Source organism: Crinia signifera, chromosome 6 (assembly GCF_055691185.1).
Source record: "Crinia signifera chromosome 6, ASM5569118v1, whole genome shotgun sequence".
In the NCBI taxonomy this organism is placed as follows: Eukaryota; Metazoa; Chordata; class Amphibia; order Anura; family Myobatrachidae; genus Crinia; species Crinia signifera.
In genome coordinates, this window is record NC_139222.1 from 195,263,819 (window position 1) to 195,283,965 (window position 20,147).

The 20,147-nt window shown below is 44.5% G+C and overlaps 1 protein-coding gene across 5 annotated transcripts in view; it reads left to right on the top strand.

The window, feature by feature from the left end:
* Positions 1–20,147, top strand: part of PSD (pleckstrin and Sec7 domain containing) — a 325,459-nt gene that overhangs the window by 135,279 nt on the left and 170,033 nt on the right. For 4 of the 5 annotated variants that reach the window (XM_083148518.1, XM_083148517.1, XM_083148519.1 and 1 more), the window contains 3 exons: positions 6,258–6,458; positions 8,740–8,820; positions 13,572–13,684. In XM_083148518.1, coding sequence (XP_083004644.1) covers positions 6,258–6,458; positions 8,740–8,820; positions 13,572–13,684 — 395 coding nt within the window. The remainder of the gene's footprint in view (positions 1–6,257; positions 6,459–8,739; positions 8,821–13,571; positions 13,685–20,147) is intronic. The other variant, XM_083148521.1, reaches the window with a different exon arrangement.

The window sequence follows — 20,147 nt, forward strand, 5'->3', positions numbered from 1 at the left end:
TAGCACTTTGGATCTAGCTATGTCTGCAGGGTGGATTGATGAAAATGTGTGTGGTTTTTTGAAGGTGGATTACCCCATTTGTCCAATAATTTATACGATGCCGAAAATCCACAAGAGCATGACGGATCCCCCTGGCCGACCTATTATCTCGGCCCGGGGATCCGTCCTGCAGCCTTTGGCGCGTTATGTGGATTACCACCTACAACCTTATGTTACCAAAACCTCTAGTTATTTACGTGATACTGGTGACTTATTACAAAGTATTAAGAGGATTCCAGCCATACCCCCTGAGGCTATCTTAGTGACAATGGACGTCGCATCCTTGTATACTGTGATTCCTCACGGGGAGGGCCTGGAAGTGATTAGACTCACACTACAGGATGAGCTCCGTGGCGGTCCCCCCACGGAGTTTCTGGTTGAGTTAACCACATTGGTTTTGACAAAAAACTATTTTTTATACAAAGACAAATACTTTGTGCAAAAGACCGGCACCGCAATGGGGTCGAATTTGGCACCTGCATATGCCAACTTGTATATGGCTTGCTATGAACAACAACATATCTTCCCCAGATATGGCGCTAATATATTTTACTACCGTCGATATATAGACGATGTTTTTTTGATTTGGCTGGGGAGTGAGAGTGACCTGAGGGATATGCTTTTTTGTTTGAATGGCCTGGAGACACCGATCCGCTTCACCTTTTCTTTTAGTTGTTGTGAAATTAATTTCCTCGATGTAACCCTCTTCAAGGATGGGTGCGGCCTAGGGTCCAGACTTTATCGTAAGGATACGGACAGAAATTCTCTCCTCCATGCAACGAGCCACCATCCTCCACATTTGAAAGAGAACCTACCAGTGTCTCAATTTCTAAGAGTTCTAAGGAACAACACAGCTATTGTAACAATGGAGGAACAAATTGGAGATATGTACTCCAGATTCAAGGAACGTGGCTACTCAGATACCACCCTCTCTAGATGCCTCACCAAGGCAAGGTCCAAAAATTCAGCAGATCAGCTAGTGCCTTCTATAGCTGACAAGAAACCAAGAATGATTTATGCCAACACGTTTGATACAGGGGCACACACTAGGAAACAGAAACTTGCTAAATATTGGCCAATTATTGCCACTGACCCGGCGTTCACTGGGGTTAGTAAAACACCTCCTATGTGTGCATACAGACGAGGAAGCAATCTCAAGGATCTATTGATGAGACCTCTCTGCCAACCGACAGCAGACACAGGCACCTGGTTTCCTCGTCCCAAAAACGGTTGTTTTAGATGCAGTGATTGTACTACCTGCAGGTCCATGATGACAGGGCCAGCATTTGCCCACCCGCACAGTGGGAAAAAGATCACCATCAGACATCGGCTCCACTGCAGAATGGATTATGTAATTTATATCCTGATTTGCCCATGCGGGCTATATTATGTGGGCCTGACCAAGCGGGACTTTCGAGAGAGGATGGCTAATCATAGGACCACTATTAGGGCGGCGATTGTCGCAAAAACTTCAGACAAACCTGTCGCTAAACATTTTGCCAAAATGGGCCATAGTGTGGCCAGCCTTCGATGCATGTTGATAGATCATATCCCTAAGCCCGTGAGAGGTGGTGATAGGGATACCATGCTCAAGAAAAGAGAAGCTAAATGGATCTTTGAGCTGGGCACCATTGCCCCTAAAGGCCTAAATGAGGCGAATCCATTGTCCATTTTTCTGCGTTAATAACTTCTGATACCCTTTTCCCGTTTTTTTCTTTTTTATGGTTATGTTTCCAGTTGCCTTGGTTTGGATTTTTGTTTTTTTTTAGGTTGGATTTGGTGTCTCCGGGTCATTCTTTATTTTTATATTTATTTTTATTATTTATTATTATTTATTTTTTATTTGTATTAAATAATGATATTATTTGTTGTTACTAATACCATGCGATTATGATACACTTGTTTCACAATGTTATTATTGTGATTTGATATTCACCTCAATGGTGTAGATTTTTCATTATTCCTCTGGAATATTTTGTCCAGAAAACTTTTCTAATAATAATTTTCCTATAAAAATATAAAAATATCCAAATATTATAAAATTATAAAAATATTATAGTAATTCACATTCTGTATATATTATCTATGTATTTATATTTATTTTTATGCCTTTTTGTTTATTTTGTTCTGTATGTCAATAAGTGGTGACATATGGGTAATTTATTTATTATTTATGTTTTCAGTTATTTTTCTATATTTTGCCAGTACTAGTGAGGCCACCCGGGCTGGTTTATAAATACCACAACATCTTTTACATTGCTTATTATCCCCCGCTCCCCGCTGATTGGTTTCCCTTAACGTCCTTGTTTGGACTGCCATGATACTAGAAGCCGTGTTTACACTGCAGTGATGTGCGCTGTAGATGGAACGCGGAAGCTCCCTATCGCTAGTACCGGTGGAACGCAAGTTCTACTTCCGGTCTAGCGCTTGTGATGTTGGGAGTCCTGACACGCGGAAGTCACCCGCAATACGTACCGGTGGAACGCTAGTTCTACTTCCGGTCTAGCGGGATTGGAGAGATTAGCGCTAAACAGCGCTTTAACTAATGTATGCTGCTTGTTGTTTCACTATGGTACAATTCGCTGTTCTTATGTTAATTACCTATGTTAGCAGACCGCTGTATTTCTTTTTTCATGTATAACGATAGGATTGTACCGTTTATGATGTTGCACCAGGAAGTGTAGTGATCACTTCCTGTGTGAGGGTATTTAAACTGGCCCGGTGAGGCTATACAGTTGTATCTCCTTCATGGATGGATACCAGGTTGCCTGTTTGTTGGGAATGATATTTGTTACCTGTGTTGACATTTTCCTGATGACGATCCTTTGATCGAAACGTCACGTCACGTCGGATGTATTATCATTTCGTGAATAAATTTTCTTGCTGAATTTAAAGACCTTGGTGAGTGCCCATTTCATATACCTCTATATCCTTGTGATGTTCATTCATCTGTTGGAGCACCCCCTATGACAACAATCTATATATATATATACACACATCATTTACCCATTACCCATTGACCAAGTTTATACTGCCTTTACTCTGTGTTTTGAAAGTGTAATATTCTCCTGTGCAGTTTTACAACCAGTAATGACAAGTGGGAGGCCCCCCCCCCCTGTCTAAAGGGTCCCCCAAAGACTTAATCCGACCCTTACTGCAATGGATTAATCTGTTGATGCAAATTCTAGGAAGGAGTGTTACAATATACTAGTAATTACAGAAGAATTTGGTTTCCCTCTTAAAGTTGCATCCATACCCTTGAGTGACATCTAAAAAAAAAAAGTTAAATTGCAAGGCAATAGCATATGTAGCCCTATTCCTATGTATAAGCATGGTGGCAGGAGCAGCTGAACTTTACTCTAACATACTGTAGCATTACTCTAAATGAAAATATTGACACTATAATAATATAGTGTTTACTCAAAGACTGTATGTGGTCTATGTACTAAGCCTTGAAGAGATAAATTACCAACCAACTAGCTCCTGTCATGTTTCACTGCCTGTAGCATAGCAGTCCAGAGCGGATTGGCTGGTACTTTATCTCTTTTCACTTTATCACTTATCACATTCCTCAAGCTTGAGGAATTTAGGTCCCCATATTAATGTATGCAAACTCCAGGTCAGGTAGAGAATGAAAGGTAAGCAGGATATATCTGTGTTATCTCCTGCATTCCCTTTATAATGAATAGTCTAGATCAGCGGTTTCTCAAACTATTTTGCTCTAGGACCCCATCAGACAATACAAATGATTACAGGAGGACCCCAGCAAGTTACCACAGAAACAGTCACCACACACGTGTAGTCAGCAGACCGCACATGCATGGCAGCATTGTGGAGGCACAAAATGATGCAAGGATTCTGAAGTAACAAACCATTCAACTGATTGTTCAGACTCCTTGGATCACTGGCAGAGAGATTAGAAATGTCATCAGCCTGATTTTCAGCAACATGGAGTCGTGACCCCATGCAGAGATGATCGGGACCCACTTTGGGGTCAGGACCCACAGTTTGAGAACCGCTGGTCTAGATACTTAATTTCTGCAAATGTACCTGAAACTGTAATTAAATATGTACCTACTTTGCAGGAAGTAAGAATAGAATATAGTTAGTATGTACTGTAACAGCTTTGTTTACCTCTATTACAGACTAGTACACTATGGTTTTAAGCATTTTTTATATCTTATGCTATAACTTCTTTAACTGAAAAATGTGTACTGCAGCAGTTCATTAGTACTGCTCTATGATATATACATGGGGATGCCGGCCGTCAGAATACAGAAGCCGGCATCCCGATATCGGGAATCCCAACAGAGGTCAGGTATGTATACATAGCTTTCACTGCCCCCTCCCAACACTAACCTGCGCATAGAGCAACATTAACCTGTCTACCCCACAGCCTAACCCTAATCCTCCCACCCCGCAGCCTAACTTCTAAGTGCCTAAGCTAGTGCCTAAACCTAAAACTCGCCCCATGGCCAGTGGCTTAACCCGCTCTGCATATTGACTATTGGGCAGGGGCATAACTATAGCACCGCAGCCCCCGGCACCGCGGGGGGGCGCTGTGCATGTGGGGGCGCCGGGGGCTGCGGTGCTATAGTTACCTACCCCCCAATCCCCCGCAGACTTACGTATCTTGCTGGTCCCGGCAGCTCCGTTCTTCTGATGAGGACCACAACAAAATGGCCGCCCCCATATAGCAAACAGTTCTCTGAAACGGTCTGCTGTACGGGGGCGGCCATTTTGTGGTGGTCCTCAGCAGATGAACGGACGGAGCCGCCGGGACCAGCGCGATAGGTAAGACTGCGGGGGAGGGGGTTAACATAGGCGGCTGGGCGGCCGGGGGGGGTGCTCGACGCGGCGGCGGGGGGTGGGTATGGGCGCCCCCCCTAACGGCGGGGGGGCGCCCAAAACGTAGCTACGCCACTACTATTGGGATTAGGCCGTCAGTCTTGTGGCTGGTGCTGTAGATGGGATGCCAATGCCTGTATTCTGACTGTCTGAATCCCATTTGCTGGGATGTTAACTGCATCCCGGTACAGGACATAGTAGGCCTTATTAATAAAAATCAGTGTCCTTGAAATTCAAGGCAAAAACGTGAGTCATAATTGCATTACTAGCTCTAAAGCCACATGTATTTTCTGCTTTTATGGAACTTGGCGGGTGATTCAGGTTGGTTTTGAAAGCACATTTGGTTTGCTAATGGACAAAACCATGTGCACCGCAGGTGTGGCAAATGTAACGTACAGAGAGAGTTGGATTTGGGTGAGTTATTTTGTTTCTGTGCAGGGAAAATACTGGCAGCTCTCTTCTTACACTGCAATATGGATATCAGTTTGAAGTACAAACCCTACCCAATTGTAATGGGGCCCATACATCTACAGATCGATTGTCAGATTGGGCTGATTGGAACAAAAACCTGGTAATATCTTAATGAGAGCTTTTGGCAGTTTTCCAGCATTTCAAAGCAAATGGTCAACTGCCATATGCTCTCATCCATTACCAGGATTTGGTACTCATGTAATATCTGGGCTCCCGGTTTTCTTATGAGACAGTGTCCCCTCGAGGGGCTCGCCACGCTTTGGGCACGGAGGATCGCTGCGCTCGCCACACTATATAAAATCAACTCCATGCGTAGTTGGATAGTAGGGGTATGAAAAAATGGGGTGCATTTAACATGGGAGTCCAGATAATACATAAGTACCCAGGATTTTGTTCCAACCAGGCCAATCTGACAATCGATCTGTAGATGTATGGCCAGCTTAACTCTCTCTCTGCACATGTTACATCTGCCCTACCTGCAGTGAACATGGTTTTGTCCATTAGCAAAGCAAATGTGCTTTGCAAAGCAACCTTAATTACCCCCTTAATTCAATGTGTTTTGATGTGAATATGGGTACTGTCAGAGCCGAATTTCCCATTAGGCACGTAAGGCACCGGCCTAGGAGCGGCACATGTTTGGGGGCGGCACTTGGATGCCTGTGATAATACTGTCAGCCCAAAATGTATCAATAACTGCAAAATATCCACTGTACTGTACTATATTCCATCTTAAATATAGTGTAAATGGATAGGACATGCAGATACTGCCCCTATAAACTGTCCTACTTAGTAAACATTATTGTTGTGCCTAGGGGCCCCCTTTTCCCTAAATCCGCCCCTGGGTACTGTATATTCTGGTACACTTATATCTACTTTTGTCCTGTCCGTTTCTTGTGTAGTGAACCACCTCTTGGCAATATGTCATCAGAGTTTGATTCGGAGATGGATAGCACTGAGCGACTGGCACTAGGAAGCACAGATACCTTATCCAATGGGCATAAAGCAGATCAGGAAGCTGCAAAACGCTTAGCAAAGAGACTGTACAATCTGGATGGGTTCAAGAAAGCTGATGTGGCGAGGCACCTGGGGAAGAAGTACGTGTGGGTATTGTAAGGACTATATATACCAAAGACTCGTTACCCAGTATCTGTCATGTGGTGATCGTTTGGATTCCATCTTGCACAGCCCCAGTGTTGTACGTCAGCAGTTCTTCACCACTTCATGTCTGCGTTTATTGGTTGCATGCAAACGTGCGTTTCCTCAAAAACACCGTAAGACAGACTGCCAAAATGGCCCTGCAAATAACACGAAACTTGTAGTACCTGTTATATAGTAGTAGTAATAATAATAATAATAGTAGATGAGGGAAAGATCTTTCACATTAACAACAATACATACAATGCATTGACCATTTACATTATAGAGCAAAATATATATTTATTGTCTAATTGATTTTCAAAGACAAAAATATCTATTGTTCTTAAAGTAATTTTTAGGTACTTGTTTCCTAGCACAGCGCCCAGATTTTCTACGGACGGCACCGTAAGGAAATTGCATCGCATGCGATTTGATCGCATGCGATGCGATGTGATTTCATTTTATTGATTTTTTTTGTTATATGTCTAAAGCACCCCCCCACTATCCACGCCACCCCGAAGCGTGGCGAGCGGAGGCGGAACGCGTCCTCCTTTTTCATTACCCTACTATGCACGTTGGCGTGGAGTTGATTTTACATAGTGTGGCTAGCGCAGCGAGCCACCAAGCCCAAAGCGTGGCGAGCGGACGGGGATTACTTTACATGGATTCCGCGTCCCCTTACCACGCTTCGGGCTTGGTGGCTCGCTGCGCTCGCCACACTATGGAAAATCAACTCCACCCCGACGTGGATAGTGGGGTAATGAAAAAGTCGGAGGACATGTTCGGCCGCCCATCGCGGGGCTCGCTGCGCTCGCCACGTTTCGGGGTGGCGTGGATAGTGGGGGGGCATCCTATCTTATTAATGTATTCACGGACTTAGCCCATTAAAAAGATAGGATGCGATAAAAAAATCACATCGCATCTCATGCCACTAAAGGCATGCGATGTGATGTGGTGTGATTTTTTTATCGCATCCTATCTTTTTAATGGGCTAAGTCAGTGAATACATTAATAAGATAGGATGCGATAAAAAAATTGCATCGCATGCCATTAATGGCCTGCGATGCGATTTCCTTACCCTGAATAGCCCTCTACGTAAATGGAGTAAGGAAAATTGCATCGCATGCGATTTGATCGCATGCGATGCGATGTGATTTCATTTTATTGATTTTTTTTTGTTATATGTCTAAAGCACCCCCCCACTATCCACGCCACCCCGAAGCGTGGCGAGCGGAGGCGGAACGCGTCCTCCTTTTTCATTACCCCACTATGCACGTTGGCGTGGAGTTGATTTTACATAGTGTGGCTAGCGCAGCGAGCCACCAAGCCCAAAGCGTGGCGAGCGGACGGGGATTACTTTACATGGATTCCGCGTCCCCTTACCACGCTTCGGGCTTGGTGGCTCGCTGCGCTCGCCACACTATGGAAAATCAACTCCACCCCGACGTGGATAGTGGGGTAATGAAAAAGTCGGAGGACATGTTCGGCCGCCCATCGCGGGGCTCGCTGCGCTCGCCACGTTTCGGGGTGGCGTGGATAGTGGGGGGGCATCCTATCTTATTAATGTATTCACGGACTTAGCCCATTAAAAAGATAGGATGCGATAAAAAAATCACATCGCATCTCATGCCACTAAAGGCATGCGATGTGATGTGGTGTGATTTTTTTATCGCATCCTATCTTTTTAATGGGCTAAGTCAGTGAATACATTAATAAGATAGGATGCGATAAAAAAATTGCATCGCATGCCATTAATGGCCTGCGATGCGATTTCCTTACCCTGAATAGCCCTCTACGTAAATGGAGTAGTGGGCGCCGTGCTAGGAAACAAGTACCAATTTTTCCTTCGAAATGAATGCGGACAGGAATATACAGAGCATATATAAAAGCACCACATGTACAGTATGCACTTATCCCACAAGCAGAAACCACCAGTGGACAGTCTACATAGTCATAGCCATAGTAAGATATAGGAAACACTATCAGCCAGCATACTTGGTGTTGCAGTGCATGTCTGTCTGCACTATGTCATTTGTCATGTTGAGATACAATGTAATGAGAGTTTCCGTTAGTGTTTCTCTGTAAGTCTTTGGTGTTTGGAATGTTGGTAATGCAGCACATCAGTTCCTTGTGTTCCTTCTGGTGTCTCATTTTCATGTACCGTACTTTCATAAACTCTTCTGATGTGTTGTGCCTTGCCATATGATCAAATGACCAGTCATTTATTCTCTCTCTGATTTTTAGCAATGAGTTCAGCAAGATGGTTGCAGAGGAGTATCTGAAATTCTTTGTCTTCACCGGAATGTCTCTAGATCAAGCACTGAGGTTAGTCTGTCTGCTTCTTGCCTTTGTTTTGATCACTTCCTTTTTTTAATTTATAAAAAAAAACATTTTAGCCCCTCAACATATCCATTCCTCATGAAGATCTCTCCTGATCTATTCTATAAAGGACTGAAGGCCACATGTAATAAGCTTGAAAAGTGATAAAATGGAGAGTGATAAACCACCAGCCAATCATTTCCTAACTGCCATACTACAGGCTGTGTTTAAAAAATGACAAGTAGGAGCTGATTTCTCCATTCTATCACTTTTGAAGGCTTAGTACATCTCGCCCCTTTATCTGTTCCTCCATTGTTCTTCTGCACTATGGAGTTTATTCTGCGTTCGCAGAGTGGAGCGATTTTTAGCAACTGTGCATAAACATTTATGCACATGTGCAGCTGCATTGTGCAAGCGGCCATGGCGAATTGATTATTTGGGGCGGGGCATGGGCAGCGGGCCGTAGTCGTGCGCATGGGAACACCCAGTGTTTCATGGGCATTCCCATGAAAGCGCCAGGCCTTCCCATGGAAATTTGCTTGTGACGCCGGTACGGGGGTCAGGCAGTTGATGTCAGTGGATGTCAGCTGCCCGTCTACCTCCCATACAGGGACCCACAAATCTAAGTCACTGTAGACGCTGTAGAAATCATTCAATTGTCAAAACCACCATATGTCCCTCCATCCATGATCACAGCATTATCGCCACGACCTGTTAATAATGTCCCTAAGCGGTCACTTCCTGTCAATCACTCTGCAATGGAATCCTCTCTGTAACCGATCTTGCTAAGGCACTTTTACACAGTCCCTAATGATTAGCACTTGATTACAAAAACATTGGCATACACTGTAGCATACAACTCTGAATTAGGCCAATTGTATCCAAATTGAGCACCTGCTGCAAATTTGAATTCAAGTCTGCTGATTTTATAGTTACGCCACTGTCTAAATCTGCAGTCCGGAGCTTGTAGTGTCCGGTCCGGGGGGTTTCCCATCCTGGGGGTGTCCTGTCCGGAGGGGCTTCACCTGACAGCTGTCACCAGGGAAAGGAGGAGGGGGAGAATAAAGCCTCGCTGTATGGTCCGGCTTTTAGAAAAAAACGGAATGGTCTGGACCACACAGGGAGGCTGTAATCTCCCCTTCTCCATGACCCTGGTGAAAGCTATCACAGGCATCCCCCCCGGACAAGACACCCCCAGGACCGGACACTACAAGTTCCGGACTGCAGATTTTGATGTCCGGTCCAGCTGTCCGGGGTCTTGTCCGCGTCCGGTTTTTACATAGTCCCCACAAACACCCAACCCTGAGCACCAGTACATAACCTGTCTGCCTGCTTGTCCTATTTCCACGCTCTTTTCTCTAGTAGAGCAAATAGGTTTCTGTAACACAAGATGCCTCTACTGTACTTTGGTAGGCACACCTACCTTCACTCTGCACAGATAATGTCCAGTGGATCTTCTTCCCCATAACAGATCTCCTTCCTACCTTCACTAGCAGTATCCAGCCAGCAGCCCTGGACCATGTTTCGGCAGCGCTGCTATTTTAACGTAAAAGAAAAAAATTCTAAAGGGTGCAGGTGATTGCTGTTGGACCTTTTATCAGAATCTGGGATTTAGACATTTCGAGACCTTATGTTGTCATGCCTCTGAAGATTAGTGCCTTCCATAAGAAAAATTCTAATTAAAATTCTTTTTCCAAATGTTCCAAGGCAGGACATTGTCGGTACATTCTTCATTGTGCACTACTGCATATTGTGAATGATAGCATCCCTATTTACTAAGGTAGAGCAGCAGGTATTGCAAGCAGAGGCAGATTTTCCTCAATGCAAACTACAGTAGGTGTCTGCCTAGTGAACCTCTTGTTCCAAGGGGCCCTATGCAGATATCCTGGCTGTCCAAAATATTCCCAGAGGAGCACTGCTCGACTAATATGTGACATTATGACATCACTTGGACCTGCCCATACTCTGAAAGTCTCTGCGATGTTTTTTGATATTTGGACGCACAAAATGGTCTCATCCACTGTATGCAGTCCATTTACTTTAAATGTGACACCGGTATTAAGCCTACATCCAATAGACTATGATTCAGATTTTTAAGCAAAGCCGATGTTTATCGTCAGACAGTGCACGTGCTGAGGTATTTTATCGATTTCCACCTGCAATCAGCAGCAAAAAATCTTGCCTATTCCCCATGAGGTCTAAATCCACCTCTGACTGTAAGTAATGGGGCATATGCATCCATTTGCATAGCTATAGGATTATTGCTATGGGATTAAGAGACTTTGGGAACCCAGCTCTGGGGCATGACTTACCATATATACTTGAGTATAAGCCTACTTTTTCAGAACATTTTTTATGCTGAAAACGCCCCCCTTGGCTTATACTCGAGTGAGGGTCCCACTTGAGTCAATATGTTTTCCCAGTTTTTTGTTGTGAAATTAGGTGCCTCGGCTTATATTCGGGTCGACTTATACTCGGGTAAATACGGTAACTTCTTTAAAGTCATAAAGTTGTCGAATGAACTAGGGCACTATTATGGGGTATAACATAAATAACTGGAAAGAGGTGTCTCTCTAGAAGGGAATTTTGCTATGGGGCTTACAATGTTCTAGTTACATCCCTTTCAAATTAGACCTTTGAAGACATACATTGTAACTGGAGGAAGGTGAATTTAGGGGAAATTTTAAGAAAAAAATGACTTCACAGAAAAGGTAGTGCATAAGAGTGAACCAAAATAACCCCCTAAGACAGTAGAGCAATTGAAACATGCATGGGATATACATATGAATATTCCTACAAAGATCTTAGGATCAAAAAAAAGGATGAAATTATACAGTAATGATAAAAAGGGGCAGACTAGATTGCACAAGTGGTTCTTATCTGCCAAATTCTCTACTCTATAATTCCATGACCAAGCATAGATGAGTGAACAGTTAGGGCTATTTTGGATGGGATTAATCACTGATTCAAACCAAAAAGTTAAATCTATAAATCCAAAGCTGGCCATACACCTAAAGATTTATTATTGTCTGATCTGGCTGGTTGGAACAAAAATCTGGTAACTTGTAGAAGGAAATGACAGTTGACCATTTGCTTTGATATTTTGAAAAACTGACAAAAATGGTCAGTCAGATATTTGGCCAGATTCTCTAAGCTTCAAAAGTGATAAATTGGAGAGTGATAAAAAGCCAGCCAATCAGCTCCTACCTGCCATGTCACAGACTGTGTTTGAAAAACGTCAGACAGGAGCTGATTGGCTGGCTGTTTATCACTCTCCATTTTATCACTTTTGACGCTTGCGACTGTTGCCACTAGATACTGTTCTAGTATTTTACTATTAAAATGGACAAATTTATAATGTGAAGATCTGATCACTGATGGATTACTGTTATATACTGCAATTCCTTAGGCACATAATAAAGAGTTGATGAATAAGGAGTGGAGAAAATGCAGATTTAATGCAGTTTTTAGGGGATTTGGTGCGCATGGGCCCTATAATCCACCTGCAGCAAATGACCTCAATTTCAGATCTGTGTAGTTCTTTATTATGAATTATTTAGCATTATTTCCAAATTCACCAATCGTATTTATTTGAAGATGAAACATACTTTTGTATAAATATTTCAATAATCCTAATGAATATTTATGTAAAGGGTCTCTCCAGTCCACACATTGCTGGCTGTTTTTTCAGTAATGCTGATATTTAGGCTCCTTAACCAGAGCATACAGGTAGATATGAATTAAAATTGCCTTTGCTATATCATAAGCACATCACACATTGTCATATACTGTAAATTGTATACTGGTTCATATGGGATATACAGTATTTCTGTAATATTTAGGGGCTTTCTGAGTAAAGAGATTTTTCCTTTAATTCGATGAATCGCACCTTAACCTAACACAAAACATATTTCTCCATACTGCCAAAAGTGTTCTCTTGTGTTCAGTGCTTGTAAGACAAAACCCTAACTAATTTCATCTTGGTACATGATGTTCAGCTTCTTTTCCTTATGTTTGCATACCAAGATATATTTGGGGAAATTTGCTAATAACCCTTTTACACCAGCCTGAATAACCCGGGTTTTGGCACAGGAGAACGCAAGAACCCGGTTTTACAGTCGGTGTAAATAAACTAATTTGAAACGTCCGGGTCGAGAGATTGGAATTTCTAACCGGGTAACAAGCAGGGTTGAACACGAGTATAACCTGGCACGCTGTGCAGTGTAAATGGGTATCCCAGGTCATTGCGGCCCAGGATACGTTTGCTGCAATGGAAAAGCCAGTGCTGGGAGATGCCCAGGGAACAGGGGGGCTCCCAACTGCCCCACCACCACCACCGCGGGACACTTCCGGCCCGGGCGGGATGTGGGAATGTCCCAAAAAAACGTGACGTTCCCCCAAAAAGCAGGACAGTTGTGAGGTATGGTACTGTTTGGGGTCCTGATGACCTAGTATGAGAACTACTGCACTAGACTGTCATGCAGAGTGTGCTTATTCTTTACTTGCGTTCCTCATAACCATAAATAATATGATTGTGGGCTTCTAAAATTCACACAATTTGTTTTTGTGGCTCTGGACTGCATAATGAGCTGTTTTTGTTGAGGACACATTTATTATATTGTGAGAGATGTGGCAATTTTTAAAGTGTTACACCAGGATATGGAAATACAGTATGTGCCCTTTTTTATAAATGTTTGGAATTGTAATGCATACTGTGGGTATAAAATAAATTGAATGTAGGTTTTTTTTCATCATAGAATGTTTCTGAAAGAGCTTGCTCTCATGGGTGAAACACAAGAGAGAGAGCGAATATTGGCCCATTTCTCGCAGCGATACCACCAGTGCAACACCAACAGCGTAACATCTGAAGGTCAGTATACTCCACACTTTGTATGCTTAGGAAAATATAACCGCATACTGTATCATGAAGTCTGCAATCCCAGCACAGGATCCCCAGGCATTTGATAGTACAATTTCTAGGGTGATCTTGTTATTTAACACAAGAAGTCTGACCTACTTGCAGTGATACTGTGACACATCAAGGTATTCCTTTAAAATATGTACTTAGGCTGCCCATACAGAGGCTTTGCCCCATGGATGACCAAATTGTTTTGATCCTTTGAGCTGAAGCAAAATATGGGACTGACATTGGGCCTATTAGCACAATCCCCCTATTATCTGCCACATTGACATCTTGTAGCCCGCAGCAAGATTTTCCGCCACTACTGAATGACGTCCTATCATCCTTAAAACCATTTATTATTAACCCTTTTTTGAATGCCAAGATCTCTGTGAGAGACATGCAAAATATCCACTAAAAATACCAGCGTCACTCACATTTGTTATATAAATTCAAATAAAAAAAATTGCGTACAAAAATTTATATTTCCTATATAAGCTAAACATTACAGGTCATTATGATGAATACAAATGTTTGCTTGGCAATTTTCACATCTATTTTGACAAATGCACTTGGTACTCAAAGGGACAAGTGAATGCACTGACCATATACAGTATACAGCAGGGCCGTCTTTCCCATTGGGCTTAATGGGCAGTTGCCCAGGGGCCCAAGGGTTGTAGGGGCCCACCCCAATGGGGAAGACAGCACTGTCCTGGGGAATGGCGGCGGGTGATGGGAAACCAGGCAGCGACTGTCAGAGGTGACGCAACAGCGGCGGTGATCCAGGCAGCGGGGGGCTTGATGTAGCAATCTGGGTGGGTTGTGTCGGGGATCTGGGCAGCAGCTGTCAGCGGCGACTCAGCAGTGATCCAGGCAGTGGGGGGCTTGATGTAGCAATCCGGGTGGCTTATGTCGGGGATTTAGGCAGCAGCTGTCAGCGGCGACTCAGCGGTGATCCAGGCAGCATGGGCTTTACGTAGCAATAAGGGCAGCGTGTGTCTGGGATCCAGGCAGCAGCTGTCAGTGGCTGTCCAGGCAGCGGCTACTCAGACCTTGATGTAGCGCTATTTGCTGAGTGGGAAGCGCTGTTAATTTTGAAAAGTCTGTCCGGACGCTGATTGGCCGGATGCTCAGCCAATTAGTGTCCAGGCAGTCTTTTCAAAATCTGCAGCGCTTCCCGCCCGGTGGCAAATAGCGCTACTGTACATCAAGGTCTGAGCGAGCTGCCTGGATGTCCGCTGACAGTGGCTGCCTGGATCCCCACCACATGCCGCTTGGATAGCTAAATCAAGCTCCCAGCTCTCTCACTGCCTGGATCACTGCTGGGTCACCACTGCCTCTGCCTGGACGTCCGCTGACAGTTGTGCCTGGATCCCCGCCACATGCTGCCCAGGTAGCTACTTCAAGCCCCCAGTGCCCCCTGATGCTGCTGCACATAGGTGGGTGGAGAGGTGTTGTGAGGAGGAGAGGGGGCCCTAAAAAATATTTTGCCCAGGGGCCCACTAGATGGTTAAGACGGCCCTGGTATACAGTACAGAATACTTTGCTACAGATGCATATTTGCTCTTTAGTATACTGTACTTTAGGCATGTGAATGTTTTGTAAAATGGGAAATTGTTCCAATTTAAAATATTTTTGTCTTAACGGGTTTAATTTTTAAATAAATGTATCTGTCTTACGTTTAATTTCTGACTTCAATACAACTACTGTAATTGTGCTTTCTTAGCAATGTTTGTGGGAGAACATTTCACTGTATACATAGGGCCTCATCTGTAGCTTTTGCATTCGCAGCTGCGATTGTGCTTGCAATTTATATTGCAATTTTTAAAATATGCGAATACCTGCCTACAGACTCTGCGCCTGAACATGGATACTGAAACCTAGCACCGCGTCCCCTCGCATAGCTCACTGTGCTCGCCATGCACACTATTTTAATCTCCCACCACACCCTAGTGGATGGTAGGGCATGAAATACCGCCTGTCGGCACATGTCGGCTCAAAAAAAGTGAAAACCCCATGTCGACCTGTTGACTGTCGACCTTCCCCATATCGACCTAATGATTGTGTTGACCTAATGACCCTGTTGACCTTCCTGCATGTCGACCATCTGCTTGTAGACGTAGTGACCGTAGCCCCCAGAGAATCGGAGAGCCGTTTGCATGCAAGTTTGCCACTTATGTTTTAACAAATTTTTGTATATTAATTAGTATTTGATGATTGCTGCTGCTGTTCATTTTATGTTATAGATTCAGAGCATATAGACCCATCGTAGTATAAAAATGTGTTTCCGCTCAAAGCAGAGTATTGCCGAGCAGATAATGATTTGTTATGTTAACTGAATGCAGCCTTGCATGAAAAATGCTCAGATATGCAGTAACTGTTCTCCAAAGTCTGTTCTTAAAGCAGCACGGGCTCTTACCATAATATTTGCTCATTTATCTTCGCTCCATTATTGTAACTTTTGAACCCCTCAGGAGTCCCGCAGTGATGGCAGCAGCACTGCGTATGTTTGGAGATGTGCACATGTGTGTTAGAGTCCTCTAGTGCTGAGACTTGATTGCGCTACTGCTGGCAGAGAGGATGGGGGACCAGATGGAGGACGCTGCACAAAGCCCTACATCCTCTCTTAAAGCATGTCGGTCCCATTGAAATCAATAGGTAGATGCTGATTGGCTGAGAGCTGTGACAGACAGCTCTTTCAGCCAGTCAGCGGCCACCCTTTGATTTTAGTAGGTCTTTTGAAATCTCCCGCTCTACTCTGCTTCTTCCCAGCTGTTTCTCGGCACCAGCCTCTACTGCAGCAGCCTCCCCTCCCAGTGCAGCTAATTTGTGGTCAAGGCACCGATAGCACACACCTAGTTACGGCCCTGGTGCTAAACTTTAACTTCTTAGGAGATAGTTTTGATCAGAATCTGATTTATTGGCCTGGTATACTTGTATACAGTATACTAGGAATTAGATTTGGATTGCTGTGCAACAGCCAGGGTGGGAACAATTAAACAGTGACCATACAGATATATATCACATTTACAGATATGCACTAGATGTATCCTGATGAGGGACACGGACATGGGGAACATATATTTACTAAGCTGAACAGCACCCAGACAGCCATTCAGTGGCGCCACTTGGTGATTGCACCAGCCAGATAGGTAGACAAGTAAAACAGTACAGATATAGGACACATACAGATATATATAACATTTACAGATATCCACTAGATGTATCATGATGGGGGACACGAACATGGGGAATATATATTTACTGAGCTGTACAGCACCCGGGCAGCCATTCAGTGGAGCCACTTGGTGATTGCACCAGTCAGATAGGTAGACAAGTAAAACAGTACAGATATAAGTTATATATTTGGCTGAGCTGCACAGCTCTTAGGCAGCCATCAGCGGCGCCATCTTGGTCATAGCTACTTCCAGGTAGCAGCAGGCCTCACAGACCTCATGGCTGTGTCCCGATCTCCTAGGCTGAGGGGTGGCCAGCATGTCCGGGGACCATGGCTGGGGCCTCAGCTGTGGGGTGGGCTAGAATGAGGGGAGAAAGATCAGGACAGGGGCCGAAGTTGGGCCTGTGCTTGGCCCATCACCGCTGCCACCCGAGGCAAGATCCTTACCCTCATCCTCTGGGAGTTCTCCCCGTGAGGGCCACTGCTGTTTTTTGCCCAGGGGATCCTGCAGGCTGGGATGTTCCCCACTGGGGTCACGGTCGTGGGTTTCTGGGCCAGCGGGGGATTCCTCTGTCTTCTGAAGGGGGGTTGTAACTGCGGCTGGGACCCGCTGGTTGGATTGCTCCCCCCGTCAGGGGACTTCGTTTGGCAGATTTCATTTCTCCCTGTTGCTGGGCACAGTCCATCATCATCGCCACCACAACAGCCGCTGGGTTCACCGCCGCTGGAGCGTCTCTTCTTCTGGGGCCAAGGATGAGAACTCCACGTGCATGTGACAATCCCCTGCTGTTGCATAGCCACTCAAATGGACTGACACTTGGGGGTACAGAATTACAGAACTCTGATAATGTGCGGAATCTTGACGTTGTTCAGGATGGTGGCTTGACACTTAAACATCAGATATCAGCCACAATAAAATCCTCATTCTTTCATCTGAGGTACATAGCCAGAATCGAACACTTTATTCACTCTGAAGATCTCCCAAAAGTCATATATGCATTTGTATTTGCATGATTAGACTATTGCAATGCCCTCTACCTTGGTCTCCCGGCAGAAGAATTGCACCAATTACAGCTGGTGCAAAACACAGCCGCCAGGCTGTTAACCAACCAGCCCCGTTCTATCCGCATAACACACATTCTGTACTCCCTCCACTGGCTACCTATAAGATGGTGAATCAGCTTCAAGATTACCTTACTGAGTTTCAAAGCTCTACATGACCGAGGCACAAGGTACCCGAATCTGCTTCTGATTCCATATTTTCCCACACGAGTACTGCGATCTGTAGATGAAGGACTTTAGCAGCACCTAGAATGTCCCGTAATTCACTCTAGAATTCCACTTAGAAACAGATTTAAGACTTAAGAATTTAAGACTTTCCTGTTTACTCAAGCGTTTCCGTAATTCCCTTAAGTTTCTCCATGCTCTCTGTAGTTCATGAAAAGCTTTTCTGCACTTCATTGTTCCTGTACGCCATTATGTTCATTCTATCTGTTTAGCACCTTGATGTATTTTATCAAAAGAGCGCTATATAAAAAAAATTATAATTATTATTATTTAGTGGTGCGATCTGTGTCCATATCTGCATAGTCTATTGGCATTTTGAGCACACAGGCCCACCTGCAGCAGGCGGGACTCTTGCGCAGCAAAGCTGCGCAGCGAAAAGGGGACGTGGCCTCATCAGAGCCGGCCTTACCCAATTTGATGCCCTAGGCAAGATTTTTTTGGGCGCCCCCTAGCAGATGATACCACAAACAAAATTTTATCCCCTGGAAGGCTATCGTCAAATTACTCCAGCTTTGCCTCCTGCCACTGAGCCTCTACCTGGGTCAGAAGTGTAGTATGCACAATGTATGTGTTTTAGTCAAGTCATTTACACCCCATAAACCTCCCTCTATTCCCACTACACACCCTATTCCACCCAAATACTTTCACCCTAAAATTCTCTTCTACCATATACACCCTGCTATTCCCCCTCTTCATCCCGCTGCACTGCACATATGCGATATGCTCCATGTTCCTCTACTCGCTCCATTACACACCACCCACTAACTGACTGTCCCCAGACTCCCCACAGACTGCACCCAGTGCAGGAGTAGTGCACTCACTAGTTTCACCTCTGGACCGGATGGGTGATGATGGATCTTCCCTGTCCGAATTACAAACTGCGCAGGCAGTGGGTCCTCTCCTGGGCTGTGTCAGATGGAGACTAGATCCAGATGAATGATGCCGCTGCGATGGCGCCCGCCCGACTGACTGCTGTCCAGCCTCCTCCTTCTACCAGCACGCGCCGCGGCGGCTGGTGGAGGGGTGGGACAGACTTTCAGCTACAGCGTGGGATGCGCCAGTCATGTGGGGGTGCGTCGGGATATCTGGCCGGGTGGAAGCCAAGCTTGCAACTCGAGTGGAGTCTGTGCCAGGGCAGCGGGCGGTGAAATGTAATCACAACGCCCTGTAAATCTGCGGCCCACAAGGCCATCAGCCCTTCTGGCATTTGCCAGAAGTGTCAGATGGCCAGTCCGGCCCTGGCCATTGGCACCTTTTATTAAAACACCTGCATATTGCATTGTACAGTATTCTGAGATTCACAACATTTTCAACTGAATGTCCCAAACTTGCATCTGTTAATCAATATTTTCTTTCATGGTTACATCTAAACATAGGGGGTTATTCTAGTCCATTCTTTCTGACAAAATCCTTCTTAGATGGACAAAACCATGTGCACTGCGGGTGGGGCAGATGTAACTTGTGCAGAGAGAATTAGATTTGGGTGGGGTTTTTCTTCAAAGTGAGATCTATATTGAAGTGTAAAATCATGCAGTCAGTATTTTCCCTGCACAGAAACAAAATAACTCACCCAAATCTAATTCTCTCTGCACATGTTACATCTGCCCCCCTGCAGTGCACATGGTTTTGTCCATCTAAGAAGGATTTTGTCAGAAAGAATGAACTAGAATAAACCCCATAGTGAGCAAACAATTGCCATTTATAGAGACGTAGCACTTTTTCATTTTACCCTATTTTTTTTTAACAATGTAGTTTTTATTGAGAAATTTTCTGATTGCAAAGCATACAGACAAAACTGGTTAAATGTATAGATATCAGTACAGAGATTGTATATGTCTGTTTTCACAACATAAAATACAAACTTGAATGATAGCAACCATTTGAGTAACATAAAAACGGATAGGAGGGAGGGGGAGAAGAGGAGAAAAAATAAAGAAGAGGGGGGGGGGGAGGGGAAGCACGATACCA